Source organism: Danio rerio, chromosome 25 (genome assembly GCF_052040795.2).
Source record: "Danio rerio strain M-AB ecotype USA chromosome 25, GRCz13ab, whole genome shotgun sequence".
NCBI classification, from domain to species: Eukaryota; Metazoa; Chordata; class Actinopteri; order Cypriniformes; family Danionidae; genus Danio; species Danio rerio.
Window position 1 is genome coordinate 7,242,608 of NC_141045.1, and position 20,823 is coordinate 7,263,430.

Below are 20,823 nucleotides of genomic sequence, written 5' to 3' on the forward strand. Positions count from 1 at the left end.
AGGGCTGCAGCTCTGCATAGTTTAGCTTCCACCATCTCCAACTCACACCTGCTTAATAGTCTAGTAGCCTTAAACACCTTGATTAGTTTAATTAGAGTTGGAACAAAACTGTGCAGAGCGGCGGCCCTCCAGGAATCAGGTGTAAGACCCATGATGTACGTTTTCGAAAATCACGCTCTGATAAGAGGAAGTTAATTTCTGTGATGTGTTATTCTCTTTTTCCACCTGGGGATACTCATCCAGAGGGCTCTAGAGATTGTGCAGCACCATTGATATGATCCAAGAACTGTAAAGAGATGATGCCAAGGCATCCATAATCCTGGACCAGGCCGTATCCTGAGCTGATGCTGTGGTGGCCATTGAGGAATAGAGAGCATGAGACTGATTCCTGAAAGATCCCAGTGAAAGACGAGTCTTCACACTGATCCCGTAAGCCAGCCTGAACACCCTCTGGTGACCTACTCACACCTGCAGCTTCTCCACGATGAGCCTCCACGCCTAGACTGAAGCTCCACACAGGAGGTTTTGGCCAGAGGAGAAATGGTTGTGCCCAACTGAGCCTGATTTTTCTCGATTTTTTTTCCTTCACTTTCGTTGATTGGTGAAGTTTGCTCCTCGCCACTGGCTTGCTTGGTTTAGGACTTGTGGAGCTGTGCATCGATGGATTTGCTCTTCAGTGTTTGGACTTTCAGCAGTGAAAATGAAACCACACTGAACTAGGTGACACAGTGACAGCAGGTAGTGCTGTCGCCTCACAGCAAGAAGGTCACTGATCCGAAGTTGGCATTTCTGTGTGGAGTTTGCACGTTCCCTTAGCGTTCGCGTGGGTTTCCTCCAGGTGCTCTAGTTTCCCCACAGTCCAAAGACATGAATCAGGTAATCTAATTAGGTGAATTAGGTAAGCTATAATTGTCCATAGTGTATGTGTGTTTCCCAGTGATGGGTTGCAGCTGGAAGGGCATCCGCTGTGTAAACATGTGCTGGATCAGTTGATGATTCATTCCGCTGTGGCAACCTCAGATTAATAAAGGGATTATGTCAAAAAAGAAAATAAATGAACTGAACTAATCTGATCTTCAACTGGACCGACACAGTTTCAATTTACCAGAACTTCTATGTTAAGCTGCTTTGACAATCTACATTGTGAAAGTGCTACAGAAATTATGATGAATTGAATTGATATATGAATATCTACTTGTAGACATCCTAAGTATACAAATCTATTAGTGAAATATGAAAACTGTTTTAAAATTGAGCCTTTACCAGCTTTTATTGTTTAAGTTTACCAGACCAAAGGAGACTAATTAGAAAAATCTCTCACAACTGCCTGCTTTCATGCGCTTTTAATGTGTAAGAGTGGGTGAGCTAGCTTGAAAATGTTCTACATCATGCAGAAACAACTTCCTCAGCTTTACATCGCCCCTAGTGTAAGGGAAGGTGCATTGTCATGTATTTTATCACAACATTTTTAAACTTATACACTAACCAAGATTGACAATACATTTAAAATAATTTCAGAATTAAATGCTTAATATTTATAATTCAACCCGCATACAGTTGTGGCCAAAGTTTTGAAAATGATACAAATATTAGTTTTCATGTTTGCTGCTAAACTGCTTTTAGATCTTTGTTTCAGTTGTTTCTGTGATGTAATGAAATATAATTACAAGCACTTCTTGCGTTTCAAAGGCTTTTATCGACAATTACATGACATTTATGCAAAGAGTCAGTATTTGTAGTGTTGGCCCTTTTTTCTCAGGACCTCTGCAATTCAACTGGGCATGCTCTCAATCAAATTCTGGGCCAAATCCTGACTGATGGCAGCCCATTCTTTCATAATCACTTCTTGGAGTTTGTTAAAATTAGTGGATTTTTGTTTGTCCACCCGCCTCTTGAGGATTGACAACAAGATCTCAATGATATTGTGATCTGGGGAGTTTCCAGGCCGTGAACCTAAAATTTCAACGTTTTGGTCCCCGAGCCACTTAGATATCACTTTTGCCTTATGGCACGGTGCTCCATCATGCTGGAAAATGCATTGTTCTTCACCAAACTGTTGTTGGATTGTTGGAATAAGTTGCTAGTGGATGGTGTTTTGGTACAATTCTTTATTGCTGTTTTTGGGCAAAATTCTGAGTGAGCCCACTCCCTTGGAAGAAAAGTAACCACACACATGAATGGTCTCAGGATGCTTTACTGTTGGCATGACACAGGACTGATGGTAGCGCTTACCTTTTCTATTCCGGACAAGCCTTTTTCCAGATGCCCCAAACAATCGTAAAGGGGCTTCATCGGAGAATATGACTTTGTCCCAGTCCTCAGCAGTCCATTCGCCAAACTTTTTGCAGAAGATCAATCTGTCCCTGACGTTTTTTTTCTGATGCTGGCTTCTTTGCTGCCCTTCTAGACACCAGGTCATCTTCCAAAAGTCTTCACCTCACTGTGCTTGCAGATGCGCTCACACCTGCCTGCTGCCATTTCTGAGCAAGTTCTGCACTGCTGGCACTCCGATCCCACAGCTGAATCCTCTTTAGGAGACGATCCTGGCGCTTGCTGGACGCTCTTGGACGCCCTTAAGCCTTCTTAACAAGAATTGAACCTCTTTTCTTTAAGTTCCTGATGATCCTATCTATGAAGGGTCACCAATCTCGTTCCTGGCGTTCTGGTGCCCTGCAGGGTTTAGCTCCAACTTGCCTCAACACACCAGCCTGAGTGTTTCAAGTAAACCAAGTAAGACCTTGATTAGCTTGTTCAGGTGTTTTTGATTAGGGTTGGAGCTAAAATCTGCAGGACACCAGACCTCCAGGGCCCGGTTTTTCAAAAGGTTTAATCCGGATAAAATTGATCCAGATTTAGTAATCCTGTTTTTGCGATCCGTGATCATGTAATCCAGCTTACTTTTTGAGCCAGTTTTTCAAAGCAACATCGGATTGGATCAATCTGATCCGGATAGGAACTTTTCAGGATCACTAAATCTGGATTACCAGTGCTCAAACAGCATAGGACATCACAATGTAGAACTATAGATATGTAAAGAGCAACAAGTAGAATAGCCAGCGTGGGGCCAATATAACTTTATTTTTATTTGAAATGAAAACTATGAAAATTTAATAATTATTAAAATAATAATAAATAATAAAAAACAAGAAAAACCCCACCCCATCCTCTTTCAGCAGTCCACTCATCTGAGACCTACAACACTGTACATTGAGGATATTTATAATAAGTTTCAAACATAAATGTAAATAAAAAAAAGACTTAATTTCAAAAACTCCACAATAATTTCAGACTTCTTCATCTGATGTGGAGAGGCCAGCTTGTCTGAGCGTAGCCTTTAGGAGGCGAATCTCAAGTCATTGGCCTTGGTTTGCTGCAGTTTAGTTTAGAGTCAGTTGTTCTCTGCCAGATGAAGCTGTGCTTCTGCCCTTTCAGTCTCTTTTTGCAATTGTTGAAAGTGATTTCAAAAATCAGTCATTGCCATTCTTTGCGATTTTTCTGTTTGTTTGTTATTCTGTAATCATTGCATGCATCACTAATATATATTCTAAAAAGAAAAATATTTTCCATTGTGTGATGAATATATATATCAATTAGAGACGGAATAAAATTGATGGTTTTTGGTCAGTTTTGACAGCTGTTTGGGGGATTATTTTATGAGGCCAAACTCTTTCTACTTTGCTGTAGGCCTATACTGAAAGGCTGAATACATTAAAGCCTATACTCACTATAGCCTGACAGATGAACAAATAAAATGAAAACCTTATGAATAAATAGTATATCTCGTAAGATACTGCATGATCCAAAAATAGTATTATTTAATACATTTAAGTTTTCATTACATTTTGGGCATGAAATCCACGCTAAATCCACCCTTCTGATGGGATCAGTTTAATCCAGGTTTTTTGGATCAAAGTGATCCAGAACCTACAAAAAAAGGTCTGAAAAACCCAAAGTAAAGGTTTAATCCGGATCAAAACCAAGTTTGCATTACGTGATCTAATCCGATTACGTAATCCGTTTTTTCTTTTGAAAAACCCATTTTGAAGATTTGATCCAATCCCTTATCCAAAATCCTAGTGGATTACTTTTAAAAAACCAGGCCCGGGAGCAAGTTTGGTGATCCCTTTAGGTGCAATCTTAGTAGCCACAATATCCTTGCCTGTGAAGCCATTTTTATGCAATGACAGCTGCACGCTTTCCTTTGCAGGTTTAATGGTTAACAATGGAACAGGGGTATCCAAACTCAGTACTAGAAGGCCGGTGTCCTGCATAGTTTAGTTCCAACTTCCTTCAACACACCTCCTTGAATGTTCCTAGTATACCTAGTAAGAGCTTGTTAGCTAGTTCTGGTGTATTTAATTGGGTTGGAACTGAAATATGAAGTACACCGGCCCACCAGAACTGAGTTTGGACACCCCTGCAATGGAAGAACAATGATTTCAAGCATCACCCTCCTTTTAACAAGTCAAATCTGCCATTCTAAAGCTGCGGTCACACTGGGCTTTTCTTTCTATAGACTGCCATTTATACGCACCCGAATGTGTCAGACCGGAAATGCAGGGTCATGCGTCAAGTTTCGCAGGTTGCTGCGGTGCAAGCTCGGTGAACTCTGACCTGCGAAATCACATCACTTGACTGCTTGAGACCAATCGAGGATCAAAACATGACATCTCGTCAATCGCTCGCTTTTTAAATGTCTAATCATCTTGTTTAACCCCGCCCCTTTTCGCAGAGCCGTACGACAGAATTTCGCACACAAACTCTAGTGTGACCGCAGCCTAACCAAATCAGCCTAACATAATGATCTCCAGACTTGTGCTTGTCAACATTCTCACCTGACTTAACAAGACGATTACTGAAATGGTCTCAGCAGGTCCTTTAATGACAGCAAGGAAATGCAGTGGAAAGTGTTAATCAGGATTCAGTTAATTTTCATGGCAAAGAAGGAAGGCAATTCATCTGATCACTCTTCAACATCCTGGAGTATATGCAAATTGCTATCATAAAAACGTAAGCAGCAACTTTTCCAAATTCCAAGATTTATATAATTCCTAAAACTTTTGGCCATGACTGTACACATTTTAGACACCTCAAATATATTCTAAATCCAAAATTGATTCTTAAAATGTAACGGAAATGAAAACTTTTAAATGATTTCCCAAATTCAGGGATTAAATTAGGTTATTTAAGATACAGAGTGACAGCCTTTAGCATTATAAATAAAATAAAATAAAAACAGACCAACTCAACATGCTGATCTCGTCATTTATTAAAAATTATTTACAATAACAGCATAATCCAAGAAAACAAAGTTTTATTTACCTACTGCATCTTTCACCCCTGTGCCGAGGAGCTGAATATGATCTTCACATACAGAAACACAAAGACTGAAGCTGAACAAGGCAAACAGCACAGCGAAAGTATCACAGCCAGCCATCGTTCACCTCAGTGATTTGCTCATATTTAACATGATGTGTCGAGATGAAAACACATCTCGGTCTCCGTCGGATGTTAAACATGCGACTTCCTTTACTTCTTCAGTCACGTGCCTAATAGGAGAAGACATGAAATGGACGATCATAATAAATAAACTGATATTCTACAGGATCGGATTGAACTAAGAGTGCGCGTTTTTGATTTATTTTTCACCGTGACGGCAACATGTGGACGTTCATACACAAACCAGAGCAGAAAAAGCTTTGAATGCTTCATCAAATCAGCACCATGAAGGAAGAGCGGAGCCTCCGTCGACTACGTTCTTTGCACCGGAAAAGCTCAGAACAGTTTTTTTGACGCGTCGCAGGCACTGCAATACAAAATGCCCAAATCAAACCTCCCAAACTCAATCTCCACACCCAGACCCTAAAACCAGCCGTCTGAGTGTGGAGAGGATCATTTGGAGAGAAACGTCGGACATTTGTTGTCTTTAAGTGCAAAATAATGACATCCTCTGGAGGATTGGGCAAACGAGAGGCACAGCGTTCAGTTTTTAAGGCCTCTTGAAAGCCTCTAGGTGGCGCTGTGGTGTTCAGAGGTCCATATGATTATGCTTTACGGCAGCAGAGAGCGAGCCACGTACTTCAGGATGCCTCCGTGTCGGAAAAACTCCACATCCATGTCGTTCTCGAAGAGAGCCGTGACCATGAAACTCTTCCCAGTGCTTGTCTGGAGAAAAAAAACAGAATCAGTTCATAAGAGTCATTTGTGGAGATGCTGCACGTTTTAAATCATTAAAAAGAATCGTTCCTGTGAGTCATTAGTCTGAGACTTGACCTCCTATGATTGTTTTGTTTTTGATTCACTAAAAGAATTGGTTTACAAGAGTTGTCCGATTTGGTTTACATTTGGATCCACTGTACATTTCTAATTAGCTAAAAAGAACCTGTTCATGCGAGTCATTTGTTTGAGAACTGGACTACAACAACTGTATTATGGTTCTGATTCGCTAAAAGAACTGGCTCAGGAGAGTCGTTTGTTTGATTTAGTTTACATTTGGTGACCCAGTATATTTTTGATTCACTAAAAAGAACCTGTTCAAGTGAGTCATTTGTTTGATTTGGTTTACATTTGGAACAATGACTGTAAAAAATATGGACGACGCGACAGCCCTTTTTCCCATTGAACGCCTTGAGGGCAAAACGCCTGCTTGACGGGCACAAACTGTCGCAAAAGACTGCTAAAATTGGAGCCAGACATGCGCAGAAGGATTGTCTGATGGAGCCAGAGGAGGAGCCGCGAAAATGAGCGGAGTCGAGCTTCCAATCAAACGCTTTATGTAAAATCAACTACGCCCCCCGAACTTCTCAGCATGCGTTTGCTGTCATATCAACACAAATGGATGTAATAACGTTAACAAATATGAGGGTTTTATATATTCAATCGCGCCAGCTCCAGGCCGCAGCGCATAACTTACTCGCGGCGTCGCGGGCTGATTCCGGCTCGCATGCGGCAGCGCCTGCTCGCTCGGCCGCCGCATCTGGCTCGATTGACTCGGGCTGGAATTGGGTAGTGAGTCCAGGCATCCGGAGTAGGTCCAGCAGAGGTAACGTTAGTCAGTCTGAGCTCTAAGAGATAAGTCTCCGGCAGGCGAGAATCTAGCCGGAACTGTGTTTTGCTATCTGGGTGGTTAGGCGTGTATCAGCAAACTAATAAAGCCCGAAAAAAGCCCTGAACTTAGCGAATAAACAGTGTTCCACCAGGATCATGTATGTCAGAAATATATATATAGTTTACTATAGTTTACTGCTGAACTCATTTTGTCATGGTAAAATAACACAGAAATCGAATAATAACATTTCAGTCTACTTCAGTCTCCTGCCGAAGCGCAGACGCCGCGCTTTGAGAAACTGTCAATCACAGCTGTCAATCACGATGACACGCCCAGCATTAAATTACTGCTAAAAACAAACTGTTTACAAAAATGAAGATCTGCACCTATTTCAGCACAATAACCAGTGCCTTAATCGACCAGAACTATCTTTCGGGACATTTTATTGCAAGTGTAATATTTTTTTTTATTTGGGCTCAAGTCTCCTTCATTAACACGGAGGAGGCGGGCTTTATGACTTGTACTGCAGCCAGCCCCCAGGGGGCGATCTAACGGCCGAAACCTTCACTCAAACGCAGGCTTGCGGCACACTTGATTTGGAAGCACCGTATATTTCTGATTCACTAAAAAGAACCTGTTCAAGTGAGCCATTTGTTTGATTTGGTTTACATTTGGAAGCACCATATATAACTGATTCAACAAAAAGAACCTGTTCAAGTGAGTCATTTGTTTGATTTGGTTTACATTTGGAGGCACCATATATTTTGATTCACTAAAAAGAACCTGTTCAAGTGAGTCATTTGTTTGATTTAGTTTACATTTGGAAGCACCATATATTGCTGATTCACTAAAAAGAACCTGTTCATGTGAGTCATTTGTTTGAGATTTGGACTACAATGGTTTTGTGTTGTTTCTGATTCACTAAAATAGCTGCTTCATGAGAGTCGTTTGATTAGGTTTACAATTGAAGGCACTGTATATTTTTTTCACTAAAAAGAACCTGTTCATGTGAGTTATTTGTTTGAGACTTATGTTTTTGATTCACTAAAAAAATTTGTTCACAAAGAGTTGTTTAAGTTGGTTTTAATTTGGATGCACTGTATTTATGTTTCGCTAAAAAGAACCTGTTCATGCGAGTCAATTAGTTTGAGAGTTTGAAAATAAAGGTGCTGTAAATTTCTGATTCACTAAAAAGAACCTGTTCATGCGAGTCATTTGTTTGAGTTTTGGACTACAATGGTTTTGTGTTGTTTCTGATTCACTAAATGAACTGGTTCATGAGAGTCATTTGCTTGATTTGGTTTACATTTAGATGCACTGTATATTTCTGATTTGCTAAAAAGAACCTGTTCATACAAGTCATTAGTTTGAGAGTGGGAATACAATACATTTCGTGTTGTTTCTGATTCACTTAAATATCTGGTTCACAAGAGTTGTTTGATTTGGTTTTCATTTGGATGCACTGTATTTATGTTTCGCTAAAAAGAATCTGTTCATGCGAGTCATTTGTTTGAAAATTGGACTACAATGAGTACAAAGACTACAAAAAAAGGAATTTGTAAGTGTAATTTGTATCTCAGACAACATGAATTGTGTTGTTTCTGATGCAGTAAAAACATTCATAAGATTTAATTGATTTATAAAAGTCATTTGTTTTGATTCATTAAAAATGAAAAGTTCATAAAAGTCATTTGTTAACAATGGTGTTACACAAATTGTAACACACCATTATTTAAAATACTAAAAGAACTGGTTCATAAGAGTCACTTGTTTGAAATTTGGACTACAATGGTTTTGTGTTGTTTCTGATTCACTAAAATATCTGGTTCACAAGAGTTGTTTGATTTGGTTTTCATTTGGATGCACTGTATTTATGTTTCGCTAAAAAGAATCTGTTCATGCGAGTCAATTAGTTTGAGAGTTTAAAAGTAGAGGTGCTGTAAATTTCTGATTCACTAAAAAGAACCTGTTCAGGTGAGTCATTTGTTTGAGACTTGCACTACACTGATTGTGTGTTATGTTTTTGATTCACTAAAAGAACCTGTTTATGAGAGTCATTTGTTTGATTTGGTTTGGTTTACATTTGGATGCGCTGTACATTTGTGTTTCGCCTAAAAGAACCTGTTTTTGTGAGTCATTTGTTTGAAAATTGGACAACAATGAGTACAAAGACTACAAAAAAAGTAATTTCTATCTCAGACTACATGAATTGTGTTGTTTCTGATGCAGTAAAAACATTCATAAGATTTAATTGATTTATAAAAGTCATTTGTTTTGATTCATTAAAAATAAAAAAGTTCATAAAAGTCATTTGTTAACAATGGTGTTACACAAATTGTAACACACCATTATTCAAAATACTAAAAGAACTGGTTCATAAGAGTCACTTGTTTGTAAATCACAGTGCACTGGTTATGCTGTATGTTTATTGTTCACTATAAAGAAATGGCTCATGACAGTCATTTGTATGTGAATCAGTTTAACACAGAATCTGTTTATAAGGATCATAAATCAGACTACACAAGTCATGCTGTTGTTTTGTGCAGTTGGGGGGGACATCTACCTGTACAGTGATCTGCTGTCTGGCCGTGAGCTCCTCTGGGATGTCGATGGTGAATCGCTCTTTTCCACACAGCTCCAGTGAGTCTGCATTCTGTCCTGGCAAAAACTGAAGAGGAGCGATTCCCATCCCCACCAAATGATTCCTATGAATCTTCTCAAAGCTCTCAGCGATCACCGCACGCACGCCCTGAGAAACACAACAAAGACAGTCAGTGTGTTGAGTGGTGAGTGAATCGCAGCTCAATACTTTTTGATTTCAAGGTTTATACGTCTCCTACCAGTAAATAAGGTCCTTTGGCAGCCCAGTCTCGTGAGCTGCCTGAGCCGTACTCCTTTCCAGCCAGGATGATGAGAGGAACTCCGTCTCTTTGATAGCGCTCAGCAGCTTCAAACACATCCAGCTGCAGTATGAAAACACACAGTTAAAGTCAACATTATTCACTCTCCTGGGATTTTTTTTTCTTTTTTAAATATTTCCCAAATGATGTTTAACTATTTCCTATAATATTTTTTCTTCTGGAGAAAGTCTTTTGTTTTATTTTGTCTACAATAAAAACAGTTTTAAATTTTTCTATAATCATATTATTCAATATTATTAGCCTCCTTCAGCAATATTGGTTTCTATGGTCTGCAGAACAAACCACTGTTGTACAATAACTAGCCTAATTACCCCAACTTGCCTAATTACCATAGTTAAGCCTTTAAATGTCACTTTAAGCTGTAAAGAAGTGTCTTGAATATATCTAAAATATTATTTACTGTCATCATGGTAAAAATAAAATAAATCAGTTATTAGAAATGAGTTATTAAAACTATTATGTTTAGAAATGTGTTGAAAAAAATCCATTAAAACAGAAATTGGGAAAATATATAATTCAAGAGGGCTAATAATTCTGACTTCAACTGTATATCAAACTGTGACAGTTATATAACAGGATGAGATATTTTTACTGTATAATTGTCAAAGATATACAAATTAATAAGTGTCATGAAGAGTTCCACAGTATTTATTAAATACTAATTCTTATCAGTAACAAGAACCATTTCTTTGTTACAAAAAAAGCTTGACATTTACATTATAAAAGGTTTTTTTTTAAATACCCCTGGAGGAGGCCCCTGGGGGGTCGGTGTCCTGCTGAGTTTAGCTCCAACTTGCTTCAACACACCTGTCAGGAAGTTTCTAGTAAATCTAGTAAGAGCTTGATTAGCTCGTTCAGGTGTGTTTGATTAGGGTTGGAGCTAAACTCTCCAGTTCACCAGCCCTCCAGCACAGAGTTTGAACACCCCTGCCCCAAGCATTCCCATATTGCAAAATTTAACTTATTTCTTTAACTTGGGAGATTAGATATAAATGATCAAGAGGAAAGAATTATTGCTATCATGCTTGACCCTTCATTCCTAACTAAGCAGACTAAGCAGGAGGAAATTAATATATGTATACAACCCTGGCCGGAATTTCCAGTCCGAGGGAATTAGAGCGGCATAATTCTGGAGAAACTGAGAACCCAGATATTTTGTTTAAATAGAGATTCAATTTGTTTTGATCAATTATAACATATTATAATTACAATTATTTAGTCAATTATAATTTAATATGGGGCAGCACGATGTCTCAGTTGGTTAGCACCGTTGCCTCACAGCAAGAAGGTTGTTGGTTTGAGTCCCGGTTGGGTCAGTTGGCATTTCTGTGTGGAGTTTGCATGTTCTCCCCGTGTTGGTGTGTTTGATCCAGGTGCTCCGGTTTACCCCACAGTCTAAACTCATGCGCTACTCATGAACCTAGTCCCCCCTCCTTTCTAGATTGGGCGACACAGCAGCCCAGTGGTTGGCACTGTTGACTCACAGCAAGAATGTCACAGCTCAAAGTCACCACTGAACCAGTCAACATTTCTGTGCTGAGTTTGCTTGTTCTCCCCGTGCTTGCGTGTTCTGACCCTGGGTTCCCTGGCTTCCTCCCACAGTCCAAAAAAATGCAACTTAAGTAAATTGAACATTCTAAATTGGCATCATAGTCCACTCCTAGTAAGCCGTGTATCTCTATTTAGCCATCCCTTATCTGTCATTAGCCAGAAATAAGTCGGGGGAGTTCATCAAGATCTACCTAAGCTCAAACTCCCCTCTTGCCCTGCTAACGGGAGGGAGCCCCAGGCTTGAGGATCTTATGAGCTCAGGGCTCACTCTCAGGCATGCCAAACAAGCTTTATTATCAATCATCAGCTAAGTGTGAACTCTTGAAATTGGCCATAGTGTATGAGTATGTGTATGAATGTGAGAGTGTATGGGTGCTTCCCAATACTGCGTTGTAGCTTGAAGGGCATCAACTGAGTAAAACATATGCTGGAATAGTTGGTGGTTCATTCAGCTGAGGCAATCCCTGATAAATAAAGGACCAAGCCGAAGGAAAATAAACAAAGAATTGAAATATTTTTCACAAATTAAATGGTTAAATAAAATCAATTATAATTTAATCAATTATTCAGAAACAAATTTTTATTTTTTATTTTAGTGTAACACTGTAATCCTACAACCGTGCCAAGCTGCTTCCAAACTTTTATTTTGATTGCTAGACATCAATATTTTAACCAACAATAAACCATAATCCCTCTAATTATGTGCCAATTTGAATGGTATTAACAAATAATAGTTTTGGAATTATAATAATACTGGTTGAAAAGACTAAAAGGCTGAATCTGTTTAATAAGCAGAGATTGTCAAACAATTAAGAAATCTGCTACTATTTAGAATCAACATCACAACTGTAAATGATTCATTTTGTAACTCTAGAATGAACTGTGTTGAGTCTGGCTTGCTCTGGCCACTGACCGTCTGTCCTGTAGGAATGTGCAGTGTTTTGGGTCCGGTTTTCCCGATGAGGCGGTTTTGAAGCTTTATGCTGGCAAACGTTCCTCGAGTCATCACGGCATCATTTCCTCTGCGTGCGCCGTAAGAATTGAACTCACGAGGGGTCAGACTGAGACAAACATAATAAGAAAGAAACTCAACTTACCATTTAAATGATCATTATCATTAATATTTAACAACACAGTAACAAAATATAATCTAAAATGCAATGCAGGAGCTCCAGAAACACTGAACGATGTCTCGATTGGAATGAATTGTTCAAAAGAATCAACTTTAATGAATGAATCAATGATTTTAATGAACCAAAGTTCTGACACTCTTCCAGCAAGTCTAATACGAGTTTAAAGATGTACTTTGGGGAAGAAACAGAGCATGATGTGATGTGAACGCGCTCACCGTTTGCTCTGCAGGTATTTGGCGGCAGCACTGACTCGTGCGATGCTTCCAGCTGGAGAAATGTGATCGGTTGTTACTTTATCACCCAGAAAGAGGAGCGGATATGCGCCGTCAATGGACTGAGGAGAGCACACCTCTTTAGACTGAGATTAAAAAAAGAAATATGGGCTGTGTTAATGTCAAAATCATATGAAAAGGAACAAAATTATGCTTGTGGAGGTTTGCTTTTGAACAAAAGGTTGGGGGGAAAAAATATTGAATCAAGAATAAAATGGAATGATTCATTTTAAAATAAGCCAAAAAATATATATACATATAAAACATAAAAATGGGAAATTCTGCTTTAGCAACTAGCTGAAATAAGATTAACTAAACTAAAACTAAGTAAAAAAAAACACTTTAAAAAGCAAAAAGATGAAAAATATACATTAAATAAAAACAATGCATAAAATGAATGACAAAAAATTACTGAAATAAACAATTGAGCTAAACAGAAGCATTAAAACAAAGTAATAATTTAATATATACATAAAACTACAAAAAATTAAACAAATGAAAAAACAAACAGAAATATTTTAAACAACAAATATTGCGAAAGTGCACTAAAATTATAATCATAATGTTAATATATTCTCCAAAAGTAAATCATGACACTCACCATTTTGCTGAAGAAGGACGGACAGCGTATGTAGGTGGATTTGGGATCCCACGGAAAGAGTGCAGATTCAGCAGACTCTAAATTATTCCAGAACGAACTTCCTTTCTGCAGACAATCACACAAATTAGCCGGAGTAAACGCAAAATTCAAACTAATTAGACAGATGCCATATGATATTCAATAAATCGTGATAATGAACGTGCGCAATATTGATATCATGGACACTTCAAAATACAGTTATTAATTACTTAGCATTTAAACTTTTAGAGCACCTTATAAGAATATCCACGTTTATCTGCCCCACGACATTGAAAATTCGGTGACTATTTATAGACCTGTTGTTCGTACAGTAAAGCTCCTTTAAACATCAGTTAATTTAACTCAAGTAAATAACTGAAAAAGACATTAATTAAAATTGTAATAGTTTTATTTGTTAATAACAATTCAAAATGATGTTATTACTATATATTATTATAGTATAACTATGGATATTTCTGACTTAATCCATTAGCTAACATTTACTAATGAAACTTTATCATTCTTTTGCAATTTGATTTATTTACTCTGAACATATTCATAAAACACTTATTATTTTTGGGTTATTATACATGTTCAATTTTGCAGCATAATAATACAGTAAACGCTGATAATAGTGATAAAAACTTCAGCGTTTAATCAAAATAACAGTTTGATAACTTCAAAGCATTATGCAATTCTGAGTGTGCCTCATACAGGTGAGTGGAGTTGACAAACCACCTGTGAGACACTTTTCTCTCCTTAATTTTCTGAGCACAAACAGTTCCTTTGTATAATTAGCTCTTCTTGTGCTAATTATCTTCCTTCTCAATTGTATGTCGCTTTGGATAAAAGCATCTGCTTAATGACTAATTTAATCGCAACTAGAAAATCTGATCCATAATGAATCATGACTCAGTGAATCAAATGAATCACACTGATGTATCTCCTGTTTAATATAATGTCTCGCACTTCCATTCAACTCAGCAACTAACCAAAATCATATTTTGACAACTTCAAAACATTATGCAATTCAGAGTGTGCCTCACACAGGTGAGTGGGCTTGACAAACCACCTGTAGAAACACTTTTCTCTATAATATAGAAGTAAACAAACTAACAAACAAAAAACCTTCCTTACTCTAGCACCTAATCCTCTGACTGCTAACTGTTCCTTCGTATAATTAGCACATCTTGTGTGTATTGCCTTGTTGAATCGCTGAATGCCTTCCCAATTGTAAACCCCTTTAGACAAAAGCGTCTGCTAAATGACAATGTAAACACAACTAGAACATTTGATTTCTAAATTGAATCACACTGAAGTATTTTCCTGTTTAATACGTGCAATGAAACTCTGCTCACCTCCATCCGGCTCCTCAGCTCGGTGAACATGGAGGCGATGACGATGTTCTCCTCTATGTGGTTCACTTCCTCTTTGGTCGGCCAGATATCACACAGAAACACGTCTTTGCCATCTGCGTTCACTCCCAGCGGCTCCGTCTCCAGGTTTATACTGACAGTGCCTGCGATGGCGTATGCGACTACTAGCGGAGGGGAGGCCAAATAATTGGCCCGCACGCAGTCGCAGAGGCGTCCCTCTAAATGCCTGTTTCCGGACAGAACGCCACACGCCACTAAATCACCCTGAAAACGAGCAGACAAGATTAATATACAGCAGATAAGGAATGGATAGAGAGAGAGAGAGAGAAAGTGTATGGATTAAACCGTGTCACCTGTTTGACGGCGTCCACCACACTTTCAGGTAAAGGTGCTGTGTTTCCTACACACGTCGCACATCCATAACCTACAACCTCAAAACTGAAACACATGAACAAAAGACATGTTACTATTTTGTTTTTATATTTAGTGGTAATGTGCAACAAAACTATTACCAATTTAAAAATATTTTTTATTATTTCGCAAAAAAAAATTATTCTTTATATTTTTTATAGTATTTTAAAAGTTTAAGAGTATTTATTTCTTTTAAATCGATTTTAATTGTGTTTAAAATAATTATGTATATATACATATGTATTATGTACAGTTGAAGTAAGAATTATAAGCCCCTGCTTTTTCTTTTCCCTAATTTCTGTTTAACAGACAGCAGATGTTTTCAACACGTTTCTAAACATAATAGTTTTAATAACTCAACTCTAATAACTGATCTATTTTATCTTTGCCATGATGACAGTAAATAATATTTTACTAGATATTTTTCAAGACACTTCTTTACAGCTTAAAGTGACTTTAAAGGCTTAACTAGGTTAATTAGGTTAACTAACGATAGTTTGTTCTGTAAAGTATCGAAAAATATATATATAGTTTAAAGGGGCTTATAATTTTGACCTTCAATAAAAAATAAAAAAACAGCTTTTATTCTAGCCGAAATAAAACAAATAAGACTTTTCCAGAAGAAAAAAATTATCAGACAAACTGTGAAAATTTCCTTGCTCTGTAAAAAGTCATTTGGGAAATATTTAAATAAAGAAAAAAAAATCAAAGGGGGCTAGTAATTCTGACTTCAACTGTATATACACACACATATACAGACAAATTTGTATAGACACGGTCAAAAGTTTGTGGTCATTTTTTTTTTACCGAAAACTATTCTGTTCATCAAGGTGGCATTTATTAAATGTAAACAAATGTTAAATTATTAAATATTTATTAAAATGTTCAATAACTGCTTTCTCATTGTATGTAGTTTCAAATGGAATTATTATTCCAGTCATTATTGCTTTTATTACTATTACAATTAATGATAATATTAATAATAATAACAATAATAATAATTAATATTAGAGTGATTTCTGAAGCATTATGTGACTGAAGACTGGAGTAATGAAACTGAAAATTCATCATTTAAATGACTGGAATAAATGATTAAATAAAATGATAAACTACTTTCGAACAGTAATTTTATAGTGAAGTAACATTTCACAATTTTACACTATGTACTGTATTTTTGATGACATAAATGCAGCAGGAGAAGCTTATTTTAAAACATATAAAATTCCTACTGATGCCAAACGTTTGACCGGTAGTGTATATACATATATAAAATATTGTCTTTACTAAATGAAATAAATTAAATAAAAACTAAATTAAATAAACTAGTTTGGTTAAACTAGCAAAATGACTAAAACTAGAATAGAAAGACTGTTAAAAATACAAATTTTATTTTAATTAAAATCACTTTAAAATGAAGATTTTATTTAATTTTTATAAAAAATATTTTTAAAATATTTACCTCTGCTATTGTATTTATTGCTATTTATTTAATTTAACAAACAAATATAACTTAGATTTTAGTTAGGAGTCATTAATAATATGAATACTAACCATTTTCTGTGCATATATATGGCCCAAATTTAGAAAATGTAATTTAATTATTGCTTCCAATTAGTGTTTTTTAATTAATTTAAGAATATTTCAATACATTTTGTTTAAATTATATATATATATATATATATATATATATATATATATATATATATATATATATATATATATATATATATATATATATATATATGTTAAATAATATTTATATTTTCCATTTCAATAATAAATAAAATAATTATGTTAAAAAAAGATTCCGTTAAATATATTAATAAGAAATAAAACAAATATATTTTTTAATTGCAGTCATTTTTATTTTAGCCTTTGTTAATAATATCTTTAGCATATGTGAGTGTGAATATGCAGTACCCGAGTCTCTTGAGGAAGGGCAGGACTCCGCTGGTGTTCAGGTAATGTGTGACTGTTCCGCTGCCGGGCACCAGGCTCGTCCTGATGTATGGTTTTACCGTCAGCCCAGCCTCCACAGCTTTCTTCGCTAGCAGACCTGAACAAAACACAGACAAACACATGAGATGCATGAAAAAAAACACTGTACAAACAGCTGATAGCAGATCAGATGCACAGTGCACAGTTGTATTGACGTCTGACCTGCAGCGAGCATGACGGACGGGTTGCAGTTATTGGTGCAGCTGATGACAGCGGCGATGACCACAGATCCGTGCGCAAGGTTATACTCCGCACCATCATGCCGGAACGGCACCAGAGTCGACTGCTTCTCTTTGGATATGTGGAAGCCTTTAAAACCAACCTACATGAGAGACAGAATCATATTCATGAGTGATGTTGCCTCTAACATTTCCTTCAATTTATTAGTAATACTCAACTGGAACAGGTTAAATTTTTAAAATGTTTTAAAATAAGGTAGTTTGTTTAGCAAGGCTACTTTTCCTTGTTCAAAAATACAGTAAAAAATTTATTAAAATAAATCATAAATTAAAATAAAAACATGAATATAATTTATAAATAATTATAATATATGTGAGTCTATTATATACATTTATTTTAGAAACAAAACTAAACACAAGTTTTCGAAGTATTAGAGCCTGCGCGGCTACACTACTCAACAGCTTCTTTCCACAGAGCCCTGTTAGAGCCCTCAACTCCAGTCAATTTACCCACCTCTGAAATCTCATCCACCCCGCCACCCTAACCCTCCCCATGCATTCCTGATTATCTCCCATACAGGTGAGTGGGCTTAACAAACCACCTCTAGAAAAGACACCCCCTTATCTCTGACTCTTGCACCAGGCTGCGTATTTGCACACTTTCTCAATCCCTTCTTACCCCCTGGAAGCTTTGTGCTTCATTCAGGTGAGTGGTCTTGACAAACCACCCGTAGAAACACTGTTCTCTCTTATGTACCTGACACTTTATCTAAAATCCATCTTACAAGGGACTCAATAAAGAAAACAATCTTTACTATAAGTGTACCACAATCATGTTGCGCTGCTTGCTTCAACCTTACTCTCGCTCAATATTCAACCTTAAATACTTCTCTTGCACAATATCCTGTACTTGTATAGCCTGTCTTGTTTGTAAAGTTAAGAATGTTATATGTTAGTTATGCATAGTTTTTTTTAATAGCTCTTAAGTCCAAAGTTGTGTTTGTATTCAAGATCAATTTATGTAGCACCGTTGTCTAATGAGACACGACATTTCGTTCCTGCATTTCGCCACACATGTAGCAGAATGACAATAAAGCTCAACTTGACTTGACCATTTTGTTACAGAGATAATTAAATTTCCATATATTTTGTTTCATTTACATAAATATGTTATATCTAAATATAAATAAACATTTTCTCAAATATATGCATGCATGTATTTATTTATATACATAATAAAATACAGACAACACACACACACACACACATACAGTTGAAGTCAGAATTATTAGCCCCCCTTTGATTTTTCTTTTCTTTTTTAAATATTTGCCAAACAATTTTGAACAGAGCAAGGATTTTTTTCACAGTTTGTCTGATAATATTTTTTCTTCTGGAAAAAGTCTTATTTGTTTTATTTCGGCGAGAATAAAAGCAGTTTTTAATTTTTATGAACCATTTTAAAGACAAAATTATTACCCTATTTAAGCAAATTTACATTTACATTTAGTCATTTAGCAGACGCTTTTATTTTCTGATTGTCTTCAGAACAAACCAGCGTTTTACAATAACTTAAAATTATATTTAAGTTGAAAATATTTAGTCATAATGGCAAAGATGAAATAAATCAGTTATTAGAGATGAATTATTAAAACTATTTTGTTTAGAAAAGTGTTTAAAAAAATTTCTCTCCGACAGAAATTAGGGGGAAAAATAAACAGGTGGGCTAATAATTCTGACTTCAACTGTACATACATGTTTTTATTGAATAAATTCATAAAATTTTTGGGGTTTTAAAGTTGAATCATCAATTATTTGGTATATAATTTATTATTATGATTATCAATCCTTTTTACATGATTATCCTATGCTCAATAAATTTAAAAAATTTTCAATAAATTTAAAATTATGATTGGGGGCCAAAAGGGAAATGTTCATGCCCAACTGAGCCTGTTTTTTTCCTTCACTTTCGTCAATTGGTGAAGTTTGTTCAACGCCACTAGCTTGCTTGGTTTGGGAATTGAGGAGCTTCACATCAATAGAATTGCTTTTCAGTGTTTGGACTTTCAGCAGTGAAATTAAACCACACCGAACTGAATTAAACGCAACTTCAACTAGACTGACACGGTTTCAATTTACTAGAACTTCTATGTTAAGCTGCTTTGACGTAATCTACATTGTAAAAGCGCTATAGAAACAAACATGAATTGAATTAGCAGTGTTGAAAACTGCTGGGGTGCTTCATATTTTATGAAAACTGTTAAACACGACCATTAAAAAATTTACTTAATTATTTATTCAATATTAATCAAGATAGTCAAACTATTTAGGAGTAAAGACAAGTACACCGCATTAAAAGATTTTATTTCAAGTAAATGCAGTTTTGCATTATTACTAATGTCTGATCACAGAAAACAACTGATCATAATAAAACAGCAAATCAGCTCAATACAGCTTCGAGTCCCCTGAATAAATGACATTATAAAACTTATGAAAATCCAAAACATTATGTTAAATGTAAATAATACTTCACTATATAGTTGTTTTTAAATCGCTGGAGTGCCTTTACCTTCTCATTTAAGCAGTTGATAAAGTCCTCCTTCATGCCGGTGATGGCGACCCTGTCCTGCGGCCGTTTGGGTCCACTGACATGCGGCACAATGGAGCTCAGGTTCATCTCAATAACCTGCAGAACAATAAAAACACAACCATTTGATTGAGACAAACAGATTCTGAGCTTTTATAGGGGAAATAACATGAATTTGTATCACTGGTTTGTTAAGTTTTTTATTATTTAATTTTATTTAGGTAAGGATGGATTTAGCCGATTTAAAATGACAAAGTTAATGCAATATTTTAAACTATTCATAAAAATGAAGATCTGCATTATAATGATTTAATCAGTTATTCACAGATATTTTAGTATCTATCATTGCCTTCATTTTTTATAAAAAAAAATGTTTAGTAATTTAAAAAAGTATCTCTCTTTATATATTTATTTATATTACTTTTTTGCTATTTTAATTTGAAAATGAGAAATGTTTCCTGGGCAACTAGCCAAAATAAAGCAAGTGTGTTTTTTCATATAATTCATCTACTTTTTAATTACAAGTAATAAAAAATAATAATAATTCAGAATAAATAAAAATTGTAAAAAATATTTCGTAATATTATCGTTTTTAACTTTTTTTTACATTAAAAAAAAACTTTTCTAAATTATAAAGACAAAAATAACCCAAAATTATTTAATAGCACTTTAAAAGTATAACAATAAAACTTCATTAAAAATTCTTCTGATTGAAGGTTTTATTTGCATCA

At 35.9% G+C, this 20,823-nt stretch overlaps 1 protein-coding gene and 1 long non-coding RNA gene across 6 annotated transcripts in view; both read right to left on the minus strand.

Moving 5' to 3' along the window:
* Positions 1-1,328: 1,328 nt before the first annotated feature.
* LOC147830768 (uncharacterized) lies at positions 1,329-2,714 on the minus strand. Its single transcript, XR_015526100.1, has 2 exons — positions 2,233-2,714; positions 1,329-2,149 (listed from the first exon to the last, which is right to left on the minus strand). It is a non-coding gene; the product is annotated as an uncharacterized LOC147830768 (long non-coding RNA).
* Positions 2,715-5,251: 2,537 nt separating this feature from the next.
* ireb2 (iron-responsive element binding protein 2) overlaps positions 5,252-20,823 on the minus strand; it is a 34,361-nt gene continuing 18,789 nt past the window's right edge. For 2 of the 5 annotated variants that reach the window (XM_087311408.1, XM_087311409.1), the window contains exons 11-21: positions 20,075-20,191; positions 17,492-17,651; positions 17,252-17,387; positions 15,274-15,358; positions 14,903-15,184; positions 13,527-13,631; positions 12,869-13,011; positions 12,434-12,581; positions 9,889-10,011; positions 9,612-9,797; positions 5,252-6,165 (exon numbers count right to left, since the gene is read on the minus strand). In XM_087311408.1, the coding sequence (XP_087167534.1) occupies positions 6,052-6,165; positions 9,612-9,797; positions 9,889-10,011; positions 12,434-12,581; positions 12,869-13,011; positions 13,527-13,631; positions 14,903-15,184; positions 15,274-15,358; positions 17,252-17,387; positions 17,492-17,651; positions 20,075-20,191 (1,599 nt within the window). In that variant the 3' untranslated portion in view covers positions 5,252-6,051. Of the gene's footprint in view, positions 6,580-7,610; positions 9,798-9,888; positions 10,012-12,433; positions 12,582-12,868; positions 13,012-13,526; positions 13,632-14,902; positions 15,185-15,273; positions 15,359-17,251; positions 17,388-17,491; positions 17,652-18,828; positions 19,232-19,425; positions 20,192-20,823 lie in introns of those variants that run through there. The other 3 variants (XR_015525933.1, XR_015525934.1, XR_015525935.1) reach the window with 3 other exon arrangements.